Here is a 15,058-nt window from a genome sequence, read left to right as displayed (position 1 = left end):
GGATTGAGGAAAGTGGGAAAGTTCAGACAACAGGGTGAAGAGGACGACAGACAATTCACATGGATAGAGGCAGACCGACCCTAATCCAGTGGCGAGGGAAGCTGGAGCCAGCCAGCTCTTGACTGCCATTTTCCCATGTGCTGCCATCTAAACAAGGAATAAATTCAGCCATATCCAGCCCCAAAATTCATCCCCTTTTACCGGAAAGCTTTAAGGTACCTCAAAGCATCATATTTATCTCAGAGAAGATCTGAATCCCGTCCTCCCAATCAGTTGTCTTCAGACACTCCAGCTAGTGCACACCACCAGGCCATGCTGGCCCCAGTGCACTGTACCACAACAGACACACAGAAGCCCAAGTCCAGCGCCCTGATCTGTCTGGAGGTAGACAAATTTCATCCTGAAACCTTGCAGTTTTACCATCTGCAGAGGCAGCGAGCAGAGCTGGGTGGGCTGTTTGCCATCAGAATACGTTTTGGTTTAGCTGATGAGCAGATTCATGATGTCAGTGTCGATGTGAGAGGTGAACACAAGCGTTCCACAGGATTTTTGCTTATGCTGCACAAGTCAAGGGGTGTTGCCGTCACTGGTTAGGAACTGATGGCTTTAAATTGGTGGTTTAATACCTTGATCTCCTTCAGTTAAAAAAGAGGATGTGTCTTCACTTCACATCAGCTCAGATTTGTAAACAAATCAACTGATAGAGAAGATACTCAGAATCAAAGGGATGGGGCCATTGATATGAAAACGAAAATGGGATTGTAGCCAAACCTAGTTAAATATCCTTGCACAGTTTTGAAATGTATGAGCCCACAGATGAGCACAAGAGAAAAACGTATTTGACAGAATTATGCCCCGATTTTGCCATCAGAGGGCGATACCAACACTCCCCTTTGAGGTCAAGCCTCCAGATGAGCCTCTAAAAAAGGCAGCTCTGGGGGTGGTTTTGGAGGTATTTAAGACATACAATTGCATATCCACTGCCAGCGCCATCCTCCTTGCACTCATAATACAATGTCTAACAGCAGCTAGTATTAAGGGACGCATTATTTTCAAAGCTGATTCCAGATATTAACTTTAAATGTGCATCATACCATGGGAAGACCCACTGTGGCTTACAGTGCAACACTGGGATGTTTAGGAAGCTTTTCCTGTTTATAGGACAGCTGTAGCAATTTGATGAACAGAGCATACATCATGGCGAGGCACAAGGGAGACAGCATTTGAGATTGTGACAGTGGAAACTACCTCTGGAGCTCCCCATATGCAGCATGGAAGAGATGGCAAGCTGTTCCTTGTTTAAAAGCACCAGGAACAAACACTCTGTTTGCACAAGCTGCATTCCCATAATAACAAGTGGTAAATACTGTTCCTGCGGCTGGTGTGAGGAAGCCGCAGGATTTATCAGTTGTAGGACAGGTCTAGTGAGTGGAAATCGAGGACAAGACAATGTCAACTAGTTGGTGCCACCACCAAAGTCAAGCTTGACTGCATCCCGAGGAAAGCACCTGATGAACTCCTGGGTGCCCCTGCTCCAGGCTGAGGCTCCTGTGTTGCACTAGGCACAGGGTAAGTCTCCACTGAGACAGAAGAATCAAACTGGCTGGAATCACCAGGACCTAGAAGTTGCGTCCGCAGCACTCCTATGGCAGGATTTGTTGGATTCCAGATTTTAACCATGGCTCTAGGAGCCTCCGGGCTCAGTTATGTAAGCCTGGGGAGGCAGCAGTAGCAACGGCCAGGGGGGAGCTGAGAAGCACCTCTGAGGAGCCCTGTGTGCCAGGGGCCATCCCAGGTGGCACTGCAGTCACTGCAGGAAGCAAGAAATGGCACTTGCCTACGGGAACAACGTGAGGACAGGCCATGACTCCAAAGCTGAGGGAGGGCCTGGACTTTCAGGCTTCCTCTTCCCAGGTCTCTGGACTACGCAGATGAGCTCAGACCCATGAGTTTCATTGCTCTCTCACGGGCCCCGGCAGTGTCTGTCCATCTGTTTTCTGCACTTGGCTCAGGTGATCCAGCGGCAAAGCCTGTAAGGAAGGGCTGGAGATCACAAGAGCGTGTACCTCTGCAGTGTCTCCAGCCCTCACTTCCTCTTGCACAGGTGCCTCAGCCATACTCCCCATACACCTCTTGGGAGGTTTTACCACCACCCCTACAAGGCTGCAGTATCTGCTGCCCACACTCACCTGCCCCTGTGGTGGTGATGACTTTTGGCTTGCTGCGGGCACCATCTCCTTTGGTGGTGTAGGCAGCGACCGTGACCGAGTAGGTGGTTTCCGGCAGAAGGCCTCCAATGACCGTCTCCTGGGAGCGCATCCATGAGGTGGAGAAGAGGCAAATGAGAAGAGCAAATACTTGTTACTGGAGTGAGCAAAAGGAGGGCATTGAGGTCAGCGTCTCCCACAGCAACACACCAACACATTCGCTGGCTCACACTCATAGACTGCACCCAAGCACACACGTCTCACACAGAGCCAGCAAACAATGATCGCTGCCACTCCAACGCTCACCTGCCCTACTTCAACCCCTGCCCCTGACACTTGGCTGTCCTAAGGACCCACCAGCAGCCTGAGTCAGTGGCTGCATGCTCCCATGGCCTCTGCCAAGAGGGAGATTTGCTCCAGAGATGGTCTTGCGTGAAGCCAGAGCCACTCTGCCACAGCAAGCCTGAGAGTAAGGGGACTGTGGAGCTGTGAACCAGAGCAAAATCCAGCTCAGCTGGCCGCTGAAATCTCTTGAGGGCTAATTTGGGGATTTTTAAAATTGTCTCTTGCAGCAGAGCCGCAGGGAGCAGAGAGAGGCAATGCAGGCAGTGGCACGGCCACACGAGGCGGGGGGCCCCGGGCAAGGAGCACCTGCAGTGCTACAGCATCCCTGGCACGGCATTGCAGGCATGGGATGGGGTCAGTGCAAGGCGTTGGCAGACCTGGAGGGAAAACCCTGCGCTGTGGGAGGTCTGGGAGGAGGGCAGACTCAGCAGGGTGCTAGCACCTTTGCAAGCTCTGGCTTCTTCTGGGCAGGAGAAGGGCATGGCTCTGCACTTCAGTTTGAGATCAAAGAGGGGAGCATCGCTCCTCCCTCCTAGCCTCCAGCGGCAACATGACTCGTGCCAAGCCTGGCTGGCCAGGCCTGCAGATGAGCAAGCACAGCGAGCTCAGCAGCTCCCAGTGAGCTCAGGGCAGGTATTCCTGAACTGTTTTCATCTGCGGGTGCTGTGAAAGGGACCAGGGCCATTAGGACTAACCAGGTCAGGGAACAGGGGACAACTGGGTTGGATAGGGAGCTGGGGAAGCTTTTGGGAAGGAGGCAGAGGCTCCAAGTTGGTTATTTACCCTTTCCGACAAGAAGAGCAGAGATGGAGAGGGTTAAGCTCAAGTCACTGAGGACAGGCAGCACGAGCACTGTTAGAGGCTGCTCCAGGGATCCAACATCTGCCTGGGGGATCCCTGCCGGCTTTGGAGGTATGAGGGGCGCCTGTGGTTGCTCTCAGAGCACAGCCAGTCTCCCATCACTCATTCGCACTAACACCCACACTATTAAAACCGTCTGATTTCCAGTCAGTGCTGTTGGTTCAGGTTACCTGCCCAGGCTTACTCATCAAAATCACCGTGTTACCATCGCGGAACCAGCCAGCCCAGAGAAAAATCAACAAGCACCAACAAGAACCCCGCCAAAATCACCGTGTGAACCAGAGTCCGATCCCAACTCCGCCCCTGCAGCAGATCGTGTGTGCGGGTGAGTGGACGCGCAGTCCGATCGGTGCCAATGGACCCGCGGGGGAAGCACTCACACAAAACCTGCAGACTCTGAACATCCCAAGAGAATTCACTCCTCCCAAATCCATGCAAAGAGAAATTCTCACGCAAAAGCATGCCACCGGGAGCAAAGCAAGCGAGCTGGGAGGAGGGGAGAGAGACAAGGGATGGATGAAAGAAGGTCTGATTGCATAATGTAAACACAGTGCTGTCATGACAAAGCCACTCTGAGGGAGAATCCTCTGTATAAAGCAGGAGGAGAAATGCATCGTGCTGGGGAAGCTCACAGTAGGGCACGTAATTGAATTGCTGACTCTAAAAAGGTCATTTTCTAGTTTGTTCCTCCAAATTTATATTTCAAAATTATGTGGGAAAAATTGGATTTAACTGTTTAAACGTGATTGTTTTCTTGTTACTATCTGTGTTTCAGCCAAAGGTCACGGTTGAGAGTGTAGGTTATTTTTCATGACTCTGATCAATGTGGTTTAAAGATTATGTATCTAATTTTACCATGTAACTTGGCGGGCCAACTACTGCAGAAAGTAGGATGCACCTCCTGAGTCGATCACTTGAGCCTGCCTAGAACTGCACTGCAACAAGCTGGAAATACAGATTATAGGAAATGTCAATTGCTTTTCTGCATTTAGTAGCAATCTAAATGCCAATTTTCTCTGGATTTGCTGCTTGTGGAAGGTTTCACAATGTAACTCTCCAGCCTCATTAAGGGAGTGAAAGGGATGTTTTGACAGCACTGTGTCTACAAAATTCACAAATCGATTTACCAAACCCCTCTTTTCCAACCTGGAATACACACAAGTGGTACTTACATGGTCGACGGAGTCCTCAGCTCTCCACTGACGGGGGAGAAAGGAAGGAGGAGAGAAAATGGAGACACAGAATTTTAAGGGGCAACGTGTAGGAAAGGGATGACGACGACGACAACAGCCAGGGGTTAGCAGGACTGGGTTGGGGGGATTACAACACTTATACACAGAGGGTCACTTGGCACAGGCTGTGCCAAGGGAAGAAATGGCATAGAGCAATTTTCTACATGCTGCTAGACTGCGCAGTAGGTCTCAGATCATTCACACAAAGGGGCAAAGAGCTTCCTTCTCACATGGATGGGGAGGTCACCACTTCCTAACTTTTCAGTCCTTTCCCCTTCTGGCTTTGTTTGCACTTTTCTGCCTCTTCCATGAGCAGAAGCAATAAGGGACAGCTTGTATCAACAAGGCTCCAGGCCTGACTGCTGCCCAAGTCACTTACAACAGTTTTGTGGCCTAATCTCCGGTTTCTATCCTAGCGATCCCCCAGCCACCATCTCTTGTTGAGAAACAAAGACGTCAACACACAAGACTCAGAGGGCACTCTGCAGGGAAACACCAATGCAACATTTACAGAGCTTCTCTTTCCTGTGTCATTTGCAGGGAAATGCTCTGGGGACCTCAGGAAACCAAGAAGTGCCCTCTCTCGTAAGCAGTGCAAGAGAGGCTGAGATTTTACACAGAGCTCCACACTAAGCTGCTCCTCTCCAACGACGCTGTGTGGCTTGGAGCGAGACTCAAACTGGTGCATGTGCTGAGGAAACAGCTTCTGACTCCCAATTACGCAACAACAAACGGCAAACACTCATCTGGCAAGAGCAGCCCTGCAGGTAAGACTTCTACACAAACCATTTCCCAGCAAAAGCTCACATGAATTCCCAGCCATGGGAGCTCAATCAGAGCTCTGAAGAGGGAACACACAGGTTTCTGGCTGGATTTAGGGTTCTATGGCATCAAAGCTACATTGGGGTGGTGAGACTTAGCAGACCTTGGCTGCCGCAACGCATGCCCGTAGCACTATTCTTTGTGGTTGATGCACCAAAGGAAGGTTTGCAGAGATCACAGCAAGCTCTCTCAGCCAAGGTGATGTGTTACATCTCAGGTTACTAAATCTGCCTGGAGGAAGCACCGGTCGATGGGTTCAAGCACAGAGATGAAAGTGGAAGATAGGCATTATTGCCCCTGACTCACAGTGTGAGCCTTGGCAAGCCTTGCTTCTGAGCCTGAGCTGCCAGCTGTGAAATGGCGCTCAGATACTGACTTCCTCAGGACACTGGGAAGCCCAGCTAACACTGCTGAAGTGCTCGGGAACCTACAAGTGTGGCAGAAGTACTAAATGGTATTTACGCTACAAGTTGTCTTTTGTACTCAAGCTGTTTGTGGTGGCTTTCACAGGCTGCAGCCTACCACAGTGGCAGAGTACTCTCCCTCAGCAGTAAAATACATGGCATACCTTCAAAATATTTGTTATTTTATTCTCTAAATTCAGGAAGAATTTATTGGAGAAATATTCCTCTAAGAATTTGTTATAGTTCACTTATTTGATGCCATGAGACTGCAGCAGAATTATCCCCCTAAACCATCTTAAAATTTAATTTCAGTGAAGAGGTCAAGTTGTCCCTAAAGACTTCCTAGGAAGTGAAGGCTCTCACCAAGTATTGTGGTCACTAAAGGCCCTCTTTCCACACACATCGTGGTGTAATTTCCAGTGTTGCATGCTCAGCTCAACTCAAGTCATTGCTGTTAATGTTCTACCTGTGCCAGCCAGCCCACACCGTGTTTAACAGCCACACACTCTGCCCTGCTGATGTAAAACCTGGCAAAAGTCTTGCTACAGGAAGGATACGAGGCCTAGTAGCTCTTTCTCCCAGAAGTACACTTGTGCTCCAAGACCATGTCCCTGGTGGATGGAGGCCACGTGCATAGTAACACCCCAACCTGCCTCCATGTAGCTGCAGGAGCAGAAGGTGACACCCCACTGGAACCAACAGTGAAGCAGACCCAGGATCAGGAGGCTAATGCATCTCACAGCCTCTCACACCACAGCAGGGAGTTTATCACCCACTAGGATTTTAGACCAAGCGTTTAATGTTCAAACTCTGTTTGCTCTTATGTTTCAGTGGACTTTAATTTTGCATCAGATCAGAGTGCAAAGAAACGCCTTGAGATCTGTGCTGGAGGAAGAACAGGGAAAAGCCAGGCCTGCATAAATAACCTGGTATAAATTCAGTTTCATTATAAAATATAATCTGCAGATCAAAACATTTTCTTCCTTAAACTAGCTCAATTGCTTCTTAACTGTTTAAGGTTGGTCAGTAAGACAAATTGATCTGAAAAGCCCAGGAGCTGTCATAAAAAGAACTCAAGACAGTGCTGTGTGCATGAGGCAGGATGGCTCAGGGAAGTGCTAAAGCTAACAGTGTGTATTTATGGCAGCTGCAATGCCTTAACGTTTCATTTTACACTTCAACACCGCACAACGTATTCATGTCTCACCAGGGAACGGCTGTTTTCCCTGACCATGGCTCTTGCTAAAGGCAGACTCAAGCCCTCCTAAACAGCCCCAGCTATGGGAAGTGGATATTGCGGTTTTTCCTGCAGGTCCTTCTCCTCTCTCCTTCAGTGACCGTGGCAAACAGTGGAACTCCAGATGTAAACTTGGGTGCTCAGCTTGTGGGATGCGGAGGGGTCTGAGGGCTCCAGAACTTCACCTTTGTCCTTTACTGAAATACCTCTTGGATGATGCGTTAGAGTTTTGTTCCACTTATGAAGCAGAGTACATCTCAGCTCCATGCCAGACTCTTACCTAGACGAGTACACATGCCTGAAGAGTTGTTCCAAGTAGATTCAGATAAAGATCCCTGACTATCACCCAGTGAAAGAGGGAGGCTCTAAATTCCTCTGTGTTATGCCTAGGGTGGGCATTGCCCAGGGAGGATAGAGTGTCTGCTTCCCCTTTGTCCTTTGATCTCAATCCAAGAGCTTGAAGTGCTTGCCGTTACTTCTTCCTGCTTCTCTGGAGCAAGCTGGTGGGACGTGCACTCAGTCTGCAAGCTGGATGGAGAAGTGCCACATGCAAAGACCACACAATCTCCCTGTGAGCCTGCAGCCCTTCTTGTGGGCAGCACACCTCTCCCCTGCCATGACTCTGTCTGCAGAGCAGGAGGAGGAGGAGGTGGCAGGAGTCTCTCCTCCACAAAGCCTGACCTCCATGTACCCAGCCAACTCCCAGCAGCAGAAGCACTGCAAAGCTCTCTGGGCAGGCTGGATCTGCGGAGGGCTGTGAGCAGCCAGGCTAATGCACACGCTGCATCCCCAGAGCGATGCAGGCAGCAGGCTCCCTGGCAAATATGCTGCACAGTTGAGGGCAGGAGCATTTGTCAAAGCCACACTACAGCATGGGAAGAAAGTCTCCCCCGAAGGTGTTCCATTCTGGGCTGAGGACAAACAGGCTGGGAACAGGACACAATGGATTAACAGCCAGATTCATGAAGGGTCTAGCTGCCCGTCTTGGAAAGAGCAAACAAGAGTCATGCTTGCACAGGAATCCGAACAGGAAGGCCTGTGCTCCTCTGTCCCTGCTGCCTTCACTGTGGCCGGTGCTCCAGACTCGGCACTGCCACCTGGCACTGCTCAGCACTGAGCTCTGCAGGGCACGCAGGACTGGTACCTGGGAAGGGGTGGAGGGGATCGAACCCACTGGTCCTCCTGGCACGTTGCAGCTGCCCGAGGATTGGAGACCAAGGAAAGCAGGTGGGGCCCTGCCCTCCCCTGAAGAACCTAATCTTTGTGCCCCATGGCCCTGCTACCCCCCACTCCCTCAAGCCATTGAGGACTCAGAGCGGCAGAATGCACCCTGTGCACAAGACCCAGGGCACAGAAACAAATCTTTTGCCACCACCCACCATGGGACTGGCTGAACCACGATGGGCAGACCCTATGCCGGAGGTGGTGCAGGGATCTGACCCAGCTCTGCAGCAATACACACGCTCTCCCTGGGCACTCCTCCACAGGGCATGGTCATCGTCCATCAGTCTGTCAGTAGGAGGTGAGAACTCAGACTGAAAGGCACAGAGAAGTCTGATGGAGGTAATCAGTCACAGGCACAGTCACAGATGGGAGGGAGAGGCCTCAGCTCCATCGCAGGACCTTCCTAAAAACTGATTACTCTCCCTAGGCAGGAGACTAAAATAAAACGTGATCTTTCCAGCACCAGAGCCCCCGCTTCTCTGCTGATGTTTCAGTCCTTTCCACTCAAACGGTTTTGAAAACTCAGAATCTATATTATCTGCATAGCTAACATCTCCATTCCCTTTCCTTTTTCCTTTCATCTTCGTTTACTCTCTCTGTATTTCTCATCTTCAATCAGGAAAAATCATGAGTCAGCTTTAATACCAGTGTCTTCATACCATCTGCAGGAAGCAGATTATGTGGTACATACCTACTCAAAATCAGCAGACAGCCTGGCTGGGCAGGAGGAGGGGCTCTGTCTACTTATCTAGAGAATTTCTTCTGTTATCTCAGATTTTCAACCAGTATAATTCTCTCCTTGTGCACTGGTATAAATGTTTATGACTACTGAACTGTGGCTATATTCTGGCCATCTTCATCCTGTGACCTTCAGGGACAGGTGTTCCAGTGAATCTTTTTGCTTTCTTAACAACTCTTCCAAGACTACTTGTTAAAGTTTGTCTGGCTGTTTGCAAAGGCACGCACTGCTGTACTGAAAGATGGCAGCTCTTACAGGGTTCTTCAGCTTCTGGAGCAGATGTATTTCATCACAAGTACAGGTCATGCCTGGCTTCTCACTCTTTCAGGAAATAAAGATCTCTTCTGCCAAGTCAGTGAAACCTCTTCCCTGCAGGGTCATCATTAGTTTATGCCAACAGTGACGTGACTCCTTCAGGGTAGTCACTTCTCTGCAACTATCTTTTGGCCTTCACTTCCATCCAAAAATTACAGTGGATGAATTCAGCACAATGCACACCGGAAAAAAAATATCACAGCAATCAAGAACTTTCCCACATAAATACACCAAATATGAAAAACTGCTAAGTGGTCTGACAGGCCAGGAAACTTCGAGCAACTTGCCTCCTTGATGCACACATTCAAAATAATGCAAAATCCAGCACTCCTTGGAAAGTTTCTGGCATCCTCATTCCTGCACATTAGCATGGGGTTTCTCTCTCTGAAATGTATGAGTAAGGAGTGAAAGCAGAACTGGCTGGGCAAGCATAAAATATTTGAAAACACCAACAAGAACAACATTGCCAACTTCGCCCACCTACGCTTGGGACCAACCCATTAACTCCAAACTCCAGCTGAACAACACAGCACCAATTGTTCAAACAACACAGAAGATTATATCCTCCTGGAATAAGTAAAGGGCAGTAAGCAGCTTTTTTAACGATTAAAATAAAGCAACATCTGAAACATAAACAGAGACGTGCCCCAGACAACACTGCAAGGACCCTCAAAGCATCTTCTCTCTTTAGAGTTTTCCCCTTCCCCATTATTACTGAGTTTTATCCTTCAGACTATGAATGGGGAGTAAAGCCACCTCTGTGCACTGCACTCCCCACTGACAAACATATAAATGATTCACAGCTGCGTTCAGGAGACAGATCAATTAATCGTTGCAGCTCTCCAGTATTTATATTGGGCATCATTCAAGTAAGCCAGCTCTGAATCGATTACTCGTCGCTTCCAACAGCAGCAGATCCTGTACTTCATTTATACGATTATCTTTGTTGAGAACAGCATGGGTCATCCAGGACGAAGGACCCTTGCTCCAAAGAGGAGTTGTATTTCATCACAGACAGGGCATCAAAAACTTCCCTAGGCCCTGTGACAGAGGCAACTACGCATTGCTGGGCTGAGCAGAGTGCATAACCATGCTTGGAGCGCTGTGTGGGAATAGGACCTCAGCTCCCAGACAGTGAGGTATCCAGGAGATCGCATAAATACAAGCAGATTGTTGTATGGGGATTGCAGAGGGCAAAGTCATTTACAGGCGATGTAGGCCTGCACCTCATTCTTTCTGCCCCAGCTTTTCTCAAAGTCAGTTGGCTTCACCTACGGTTTCGTTTCAAGAGGCAATGCAAGGTCAAGTCCCTGCCTTGCAAAAGCCGGAGGGAAGGGAGTCTTTGCTGAGCCAGAGAAGGGCTGCCCTGCCTGGCACACTGTGCCCACCCAACGGGGCAGAGCCACCCCCCTGCCCTACAAGCAGGAAGCATCCTAAAGGACTCTGCTGAGAGAGAAGTTTTGCCCTGAACAGTCAACAGCATGAAAGAAGCAGATGCAAGGTTTATTTAAAACTCTCTGACAGTTTATAACCTGACTGGGAAAACATAATTTGCTCCAGCTGGAGCCCGCACAAGATATGGCAGGCAGAGAGAGGTACACGTCAGAGAAGGGGTAAGAGAGGAGCATCATCCAATACATCATCTTTCCTACATCAATCCTTTCCTGATTAAACCTTTTACCCGCTTGTAAGCCACAGTTTAGGGACAAACCGTTCGCCTTGTTCAGGCAGGGCTGAGTCAGTCCCACACTCTGGAGCCTCAAGAGCAGTCCAAGAAATACTTGGATCCAGCCAGCCTGGCCCTCTGGGTAGAGGGAAGGTGCCATGCCCGCCAGCCCGTGGTCCCCACACTGTACCTGTGCTTCTGACAGCATGACGTCCTTGATCACTGGCTGCCCTCGGGGCTCGTTGTTTTCCAGCTTCACGTACGTAACCTGGTACCCACGGATCTGCCCGTGCTGCTTGTTGGAGATGGGCAGCTTCCAGCTCACCCGGATGGCAGTTGAATTCACAGATTCTACCTCCACTTTTCGCGGTGGGGCACTGGGCACTGTAACACACACAGGATGGACAGTTAGCGGGTACCACACAACCGCTGTCAGCTACCTCTCACTCCTTTGCTACCTTCCCTCCACCTCATCGCAAGGACAGCCCTGCTGGCACAAGTTCCTTGTGCCTGCCCAGGAGGTCACACTGCTGTTTTCCAGTGTGACCGTATCCCTGACCCTTTCCCAGCATCCAAGCATTTTTGCTACTCTCAGTAGAAAGGAGCATGACTGTGATATGCAGGAGCATCCCTAATAAAAGCCACTGTGCTGGGTCAGACCCAAGGTCCATCTATCCCACTCCTGTCTCCAGCAGTAGGGGAGCAAAGAAGAACACAAGAATATAGCAGAATATGAAGAATATAGTAACCACCTGCAGCTCAGGGTGCCCTGCGGCAGAGCCAGGTGTTTTGAAGCCTTTTTTGCATCCTGCCTGTCAGAACAGCTCCTCTCAGATCCCTCTGCGCACATCTAAACGCAGTCCAACAGCCCCAGGTAGCGCAACTGGGTGCCGAGGCTGCCTTGCGGGGAGCCCTGGTACCTGCCACCAGTCAGAGAGCACACGTGCTCTTCCCCTGTGACAGCAAGAGGTTAATGAGGGGGAAAAGCACCATCCTAAAACAATAACCCAGAGCTCAGAGACAGCAGTCACTGAACTCAGCCAGATAAAGGGGCCCGTGGGGATTGTGACAGCTCTGGGGACTGTATTTCATGCACGGCTAGCTGAATGCTTTTTGATAATAAAATGAAAAATTACACTGCCCAGAAAATATCAATTTTCTTGTAAGGTGAGGCCAGTTTAAAAATGTATTTATACCCTATTTACCATTTGGAAAAATTACCTCCTTATTACTTTTTGCTCTTGCATTGACTGTGACAAAAATGTCAATGCTAAAAAATTAGCCTCTCAGTTGCTCCTGGAAAGCTCCTTCCGTCTGAAGCAGCTGGGAGCAGAGGTGTGCATTCCCTGGAGAGGATACTGCTGCTACACGAGTGTCTGGTACCCAAGTGAAGGACCTGGGCTCCACCCTAGCACCTCTACTGCAGGACCCCTTCTACCCTCCACTGCCTGGGAAAATCCAGGGGTTTGGAACCCCGTACGCCCCAATTCTCAACACAGCAAGAAATAATCAGTATTAGATAATTAGGGATGGATAGCTGACAAGCAGACATAATGAGTATTGCTCCTTCAACCAACTAGATGGGAAGAAACAGCTACCCAGCAGGTAAGCACAGTTTTTAAGCCGCAGGGCAATTCATTATTTTCCCCAGATGTCCTTCTTAATTGTAGATAATTAAATAAAATAGAGAAAGGAGGAAAGGAGCATTTTAGCACCATGAGACCAGCTCAAGGTATGGGAATGGAGGGGGCTGTGCTTGAATAGTTACCACCTTCTGGCTGGAGCAGCCTACGCCATAATCCACAATTCACTTAGTGCAGTGACCTTGCACAAGCCACAGGGCTCTCCTGCCCTAGCAAGACACCTGCCCACACACACAGTTGGGAGTCCAAGTGAAAAACAAGATACTCCCTGAGAACCAGACAGAAGCTGTGTGTCAAGCTCTGCTGGCAAGAGAAGGTGGGAGGCCTTGGCAGAACGTGATAGAGGGATGTTGCAGGGACAAGAAAAGATGTGAATGTGAGCAGATCATAGTGTTTCGAGGAACGCTATCCTACCTCATTATGGGAAGTGTGTGCTGCATCTGAGACCCAAACAGGGAAAGTTCAATTTGTTATCAGATCACAGTTTAGCATTTCTCATTCCTTCATCATGAGTACCTATTGAGCATCAGCATGTCAGAGGGATATGAAATCACTCCTGACAGCTAAGCTTGAATGTCCAACCATGGTGCCCGAAAACTAACTGAGAGAGCTTGTTTGCGACATTTCTGGGGTAGCAGCTTCCCCTGGGCTACAAACAACTCTGCTGAATGAGAACTGAAGCAAACAATACAGGCAGCAGGACAAACACAGATGTGCTTGCCAGCCCAGGAATGCAGTCAGTGAGCATTCCCAGATGCCACTTCCAGAGCCACGGAGACGTGGGGGACAGTGGCAGCCCATTTAGGGCAACTGTAACATGTCTGGTTTCAATTTGCTATGCTGACTGGGCAATGCAGTGATCATCCTTTCTTTGCCTGGACGCTGCATCTCTTTCTTCTCCCATTAAATCTGCAGCTTCTGGGGTCAGCATGAAGCCATGGAAAGCTCCTACTGTCACCCTGAGCTCTGGCACTTTCAAAGGAAAAGGCTTAAGTCATGATGACATAACTGACAGCCCTGCTAATACAAAGCAATTTCTCTTTAAAGCTGTCGTATCCAGTAAAGTGTTCTGTACACGCGATATTCTGACTCTTGAGCGGAAGAGCAGATTTATATAAGCTGTGGCTTGCCTGGAAGCTGGGGCAGGAAGCAGCTTTCCTGCAATATCTACAAGTTTCAAATGGATTTCTTTTCCCCTCTTTAGTTTGCTGGATTTCAGGTCAATAAGTAAACTTTAAGTCCTGATCTCACAATGTGAGAGAAACCTTTGGCTGGGAGAACTCATGTTACCCTCAGTAAAATGGAAACCACAAAACACTAGAAAGCCAAAATGGCAAATCAGCCTAATGCCTCCTCACACATGCTGGAAGCACTGCTAAAACACACAGGACCCTTGTGGGACCATGCCAGGACATCTAACCCACATCCTGGAGGCAACCATCATATCAGAGCAAGGGCCAGCAGAACAATTCCCCTACGCCGCTCCAAGGCAGCCACGGAGACCCACTCCCTGGAGCAGCTGATGACAGCACTGCTCCCGACAGCCTCCTGTCCTGCTTGAAAAGCACCCCCAGGCCAGTATCCCCAACTCCCTTTCCCCCCTTTTCCAGCAACTCAGCTAGGAGAGTCCCGGTTACCCCAAGGTGGTAGATGAAGAAGCTGTTCAGTAACACCTACCATCCTCATCAGTGCGCACATGCACGGGGATGCTCTCTGGTCCTGGCCCCACATCGGTGTGAGCCCTTACCCACACCTTGTACTCGGTCCATTTCTCCAGGTCCTTGATCTCCCAGCTGGAGTGCTCCCGTCCAATGCCATCCACCACATGCTTGGTGTTGTCATCTCCTTCCACTGCCTGGTACGCAATGGAGTACTGGGTGATAACCCCATTGCGGCTCTGGGCAGGCGGTGGCACCCAACTTACCCGGATGGTAGTGGAGCTGGTGCTTACACACTCGACTTCTTGGGGTGGGGCGGAGGGGGCTGGGGATAAATAAATGAAGTGGGGAGATGAAGGGAAATGAGTGGAAGGACAAACCAAAATGCACAGGGAACTTTTACCCAGCCAACTAAGCACTGAAAATACACATAGAAATTCAGCCAGCAGCCTCCAGGGCAACCGCCTGCCTTCCTCAGAGATCATCAAAGATGACACTAGGGGCAATTTGTATTTGAAAGCCTGATGAACAGCATGGAGACAGAAGTGCTGTTCTCCATCAGAGAACACCTCTTCCCAAAGCAGTTCTGGACGCTCACTTTACCAAACACAACAAATGGCAGTAAAGGAAGGGAGGGGTGAGAGAGAGATTGGTAGGGAGAAGAAAGATGCTTTCAGTGAAGATCTGAAACAGATGGAAACCAGA

At 49.6% G+C, this 15,058-nt stretch overlaps 1 protein-coding gene across 1 annotated transcript in view; it reads right to left on the bottom strand.

Moving 5' to 3' along the window:
• Positions 1-15,058, bottom strand: part of PTPRF (protein tyrosine phosphatase receptor type F) — a 250,559-nt gene that overhangs the window by 49,689 nt on the left and 185,812 nt on the right. Inside the window, exons 11-14 of the mRNA XM_074152846.1 lie at positions 14,373-14,678; positions 11,243-11,436; positions 4,586-4,612; positions 2,190-2,307 (exon numbers count right to left, since the gene is read on the bottom strand). Coding sequence (XP_074008947.1) covers positions 2,190-2,307; positions 4,586-4,612; positions 11,243-11,436; positions 14,373-14,678 — 645 coding nt within the window. The remainder of the gene's footprint in view (positions 1-2,189; positions 2,308-4,585; positions 4,613-11,242; positions 11,437-14,372; positions 14,679-15,058) is intronic.

The sequence above is a fragment of the Numenius arquata genome, chromosome 8 (assembly GCF_964106895.1).
Source record: "Numenius arquata chromosome 8, bNumArq3.hap1.1, whole genome shotgun sequence".
Lineage (NCBI taxonomy): Eukaryota > Metazoa > Chordata > Aves > Charadriiformes > Scolopacidae > Numenius > Numenius arquata.
Note: the sequence above shows the minus strand (reverse complement) of the source record. Positions and strands in the feature narration are given on the sequence as shown.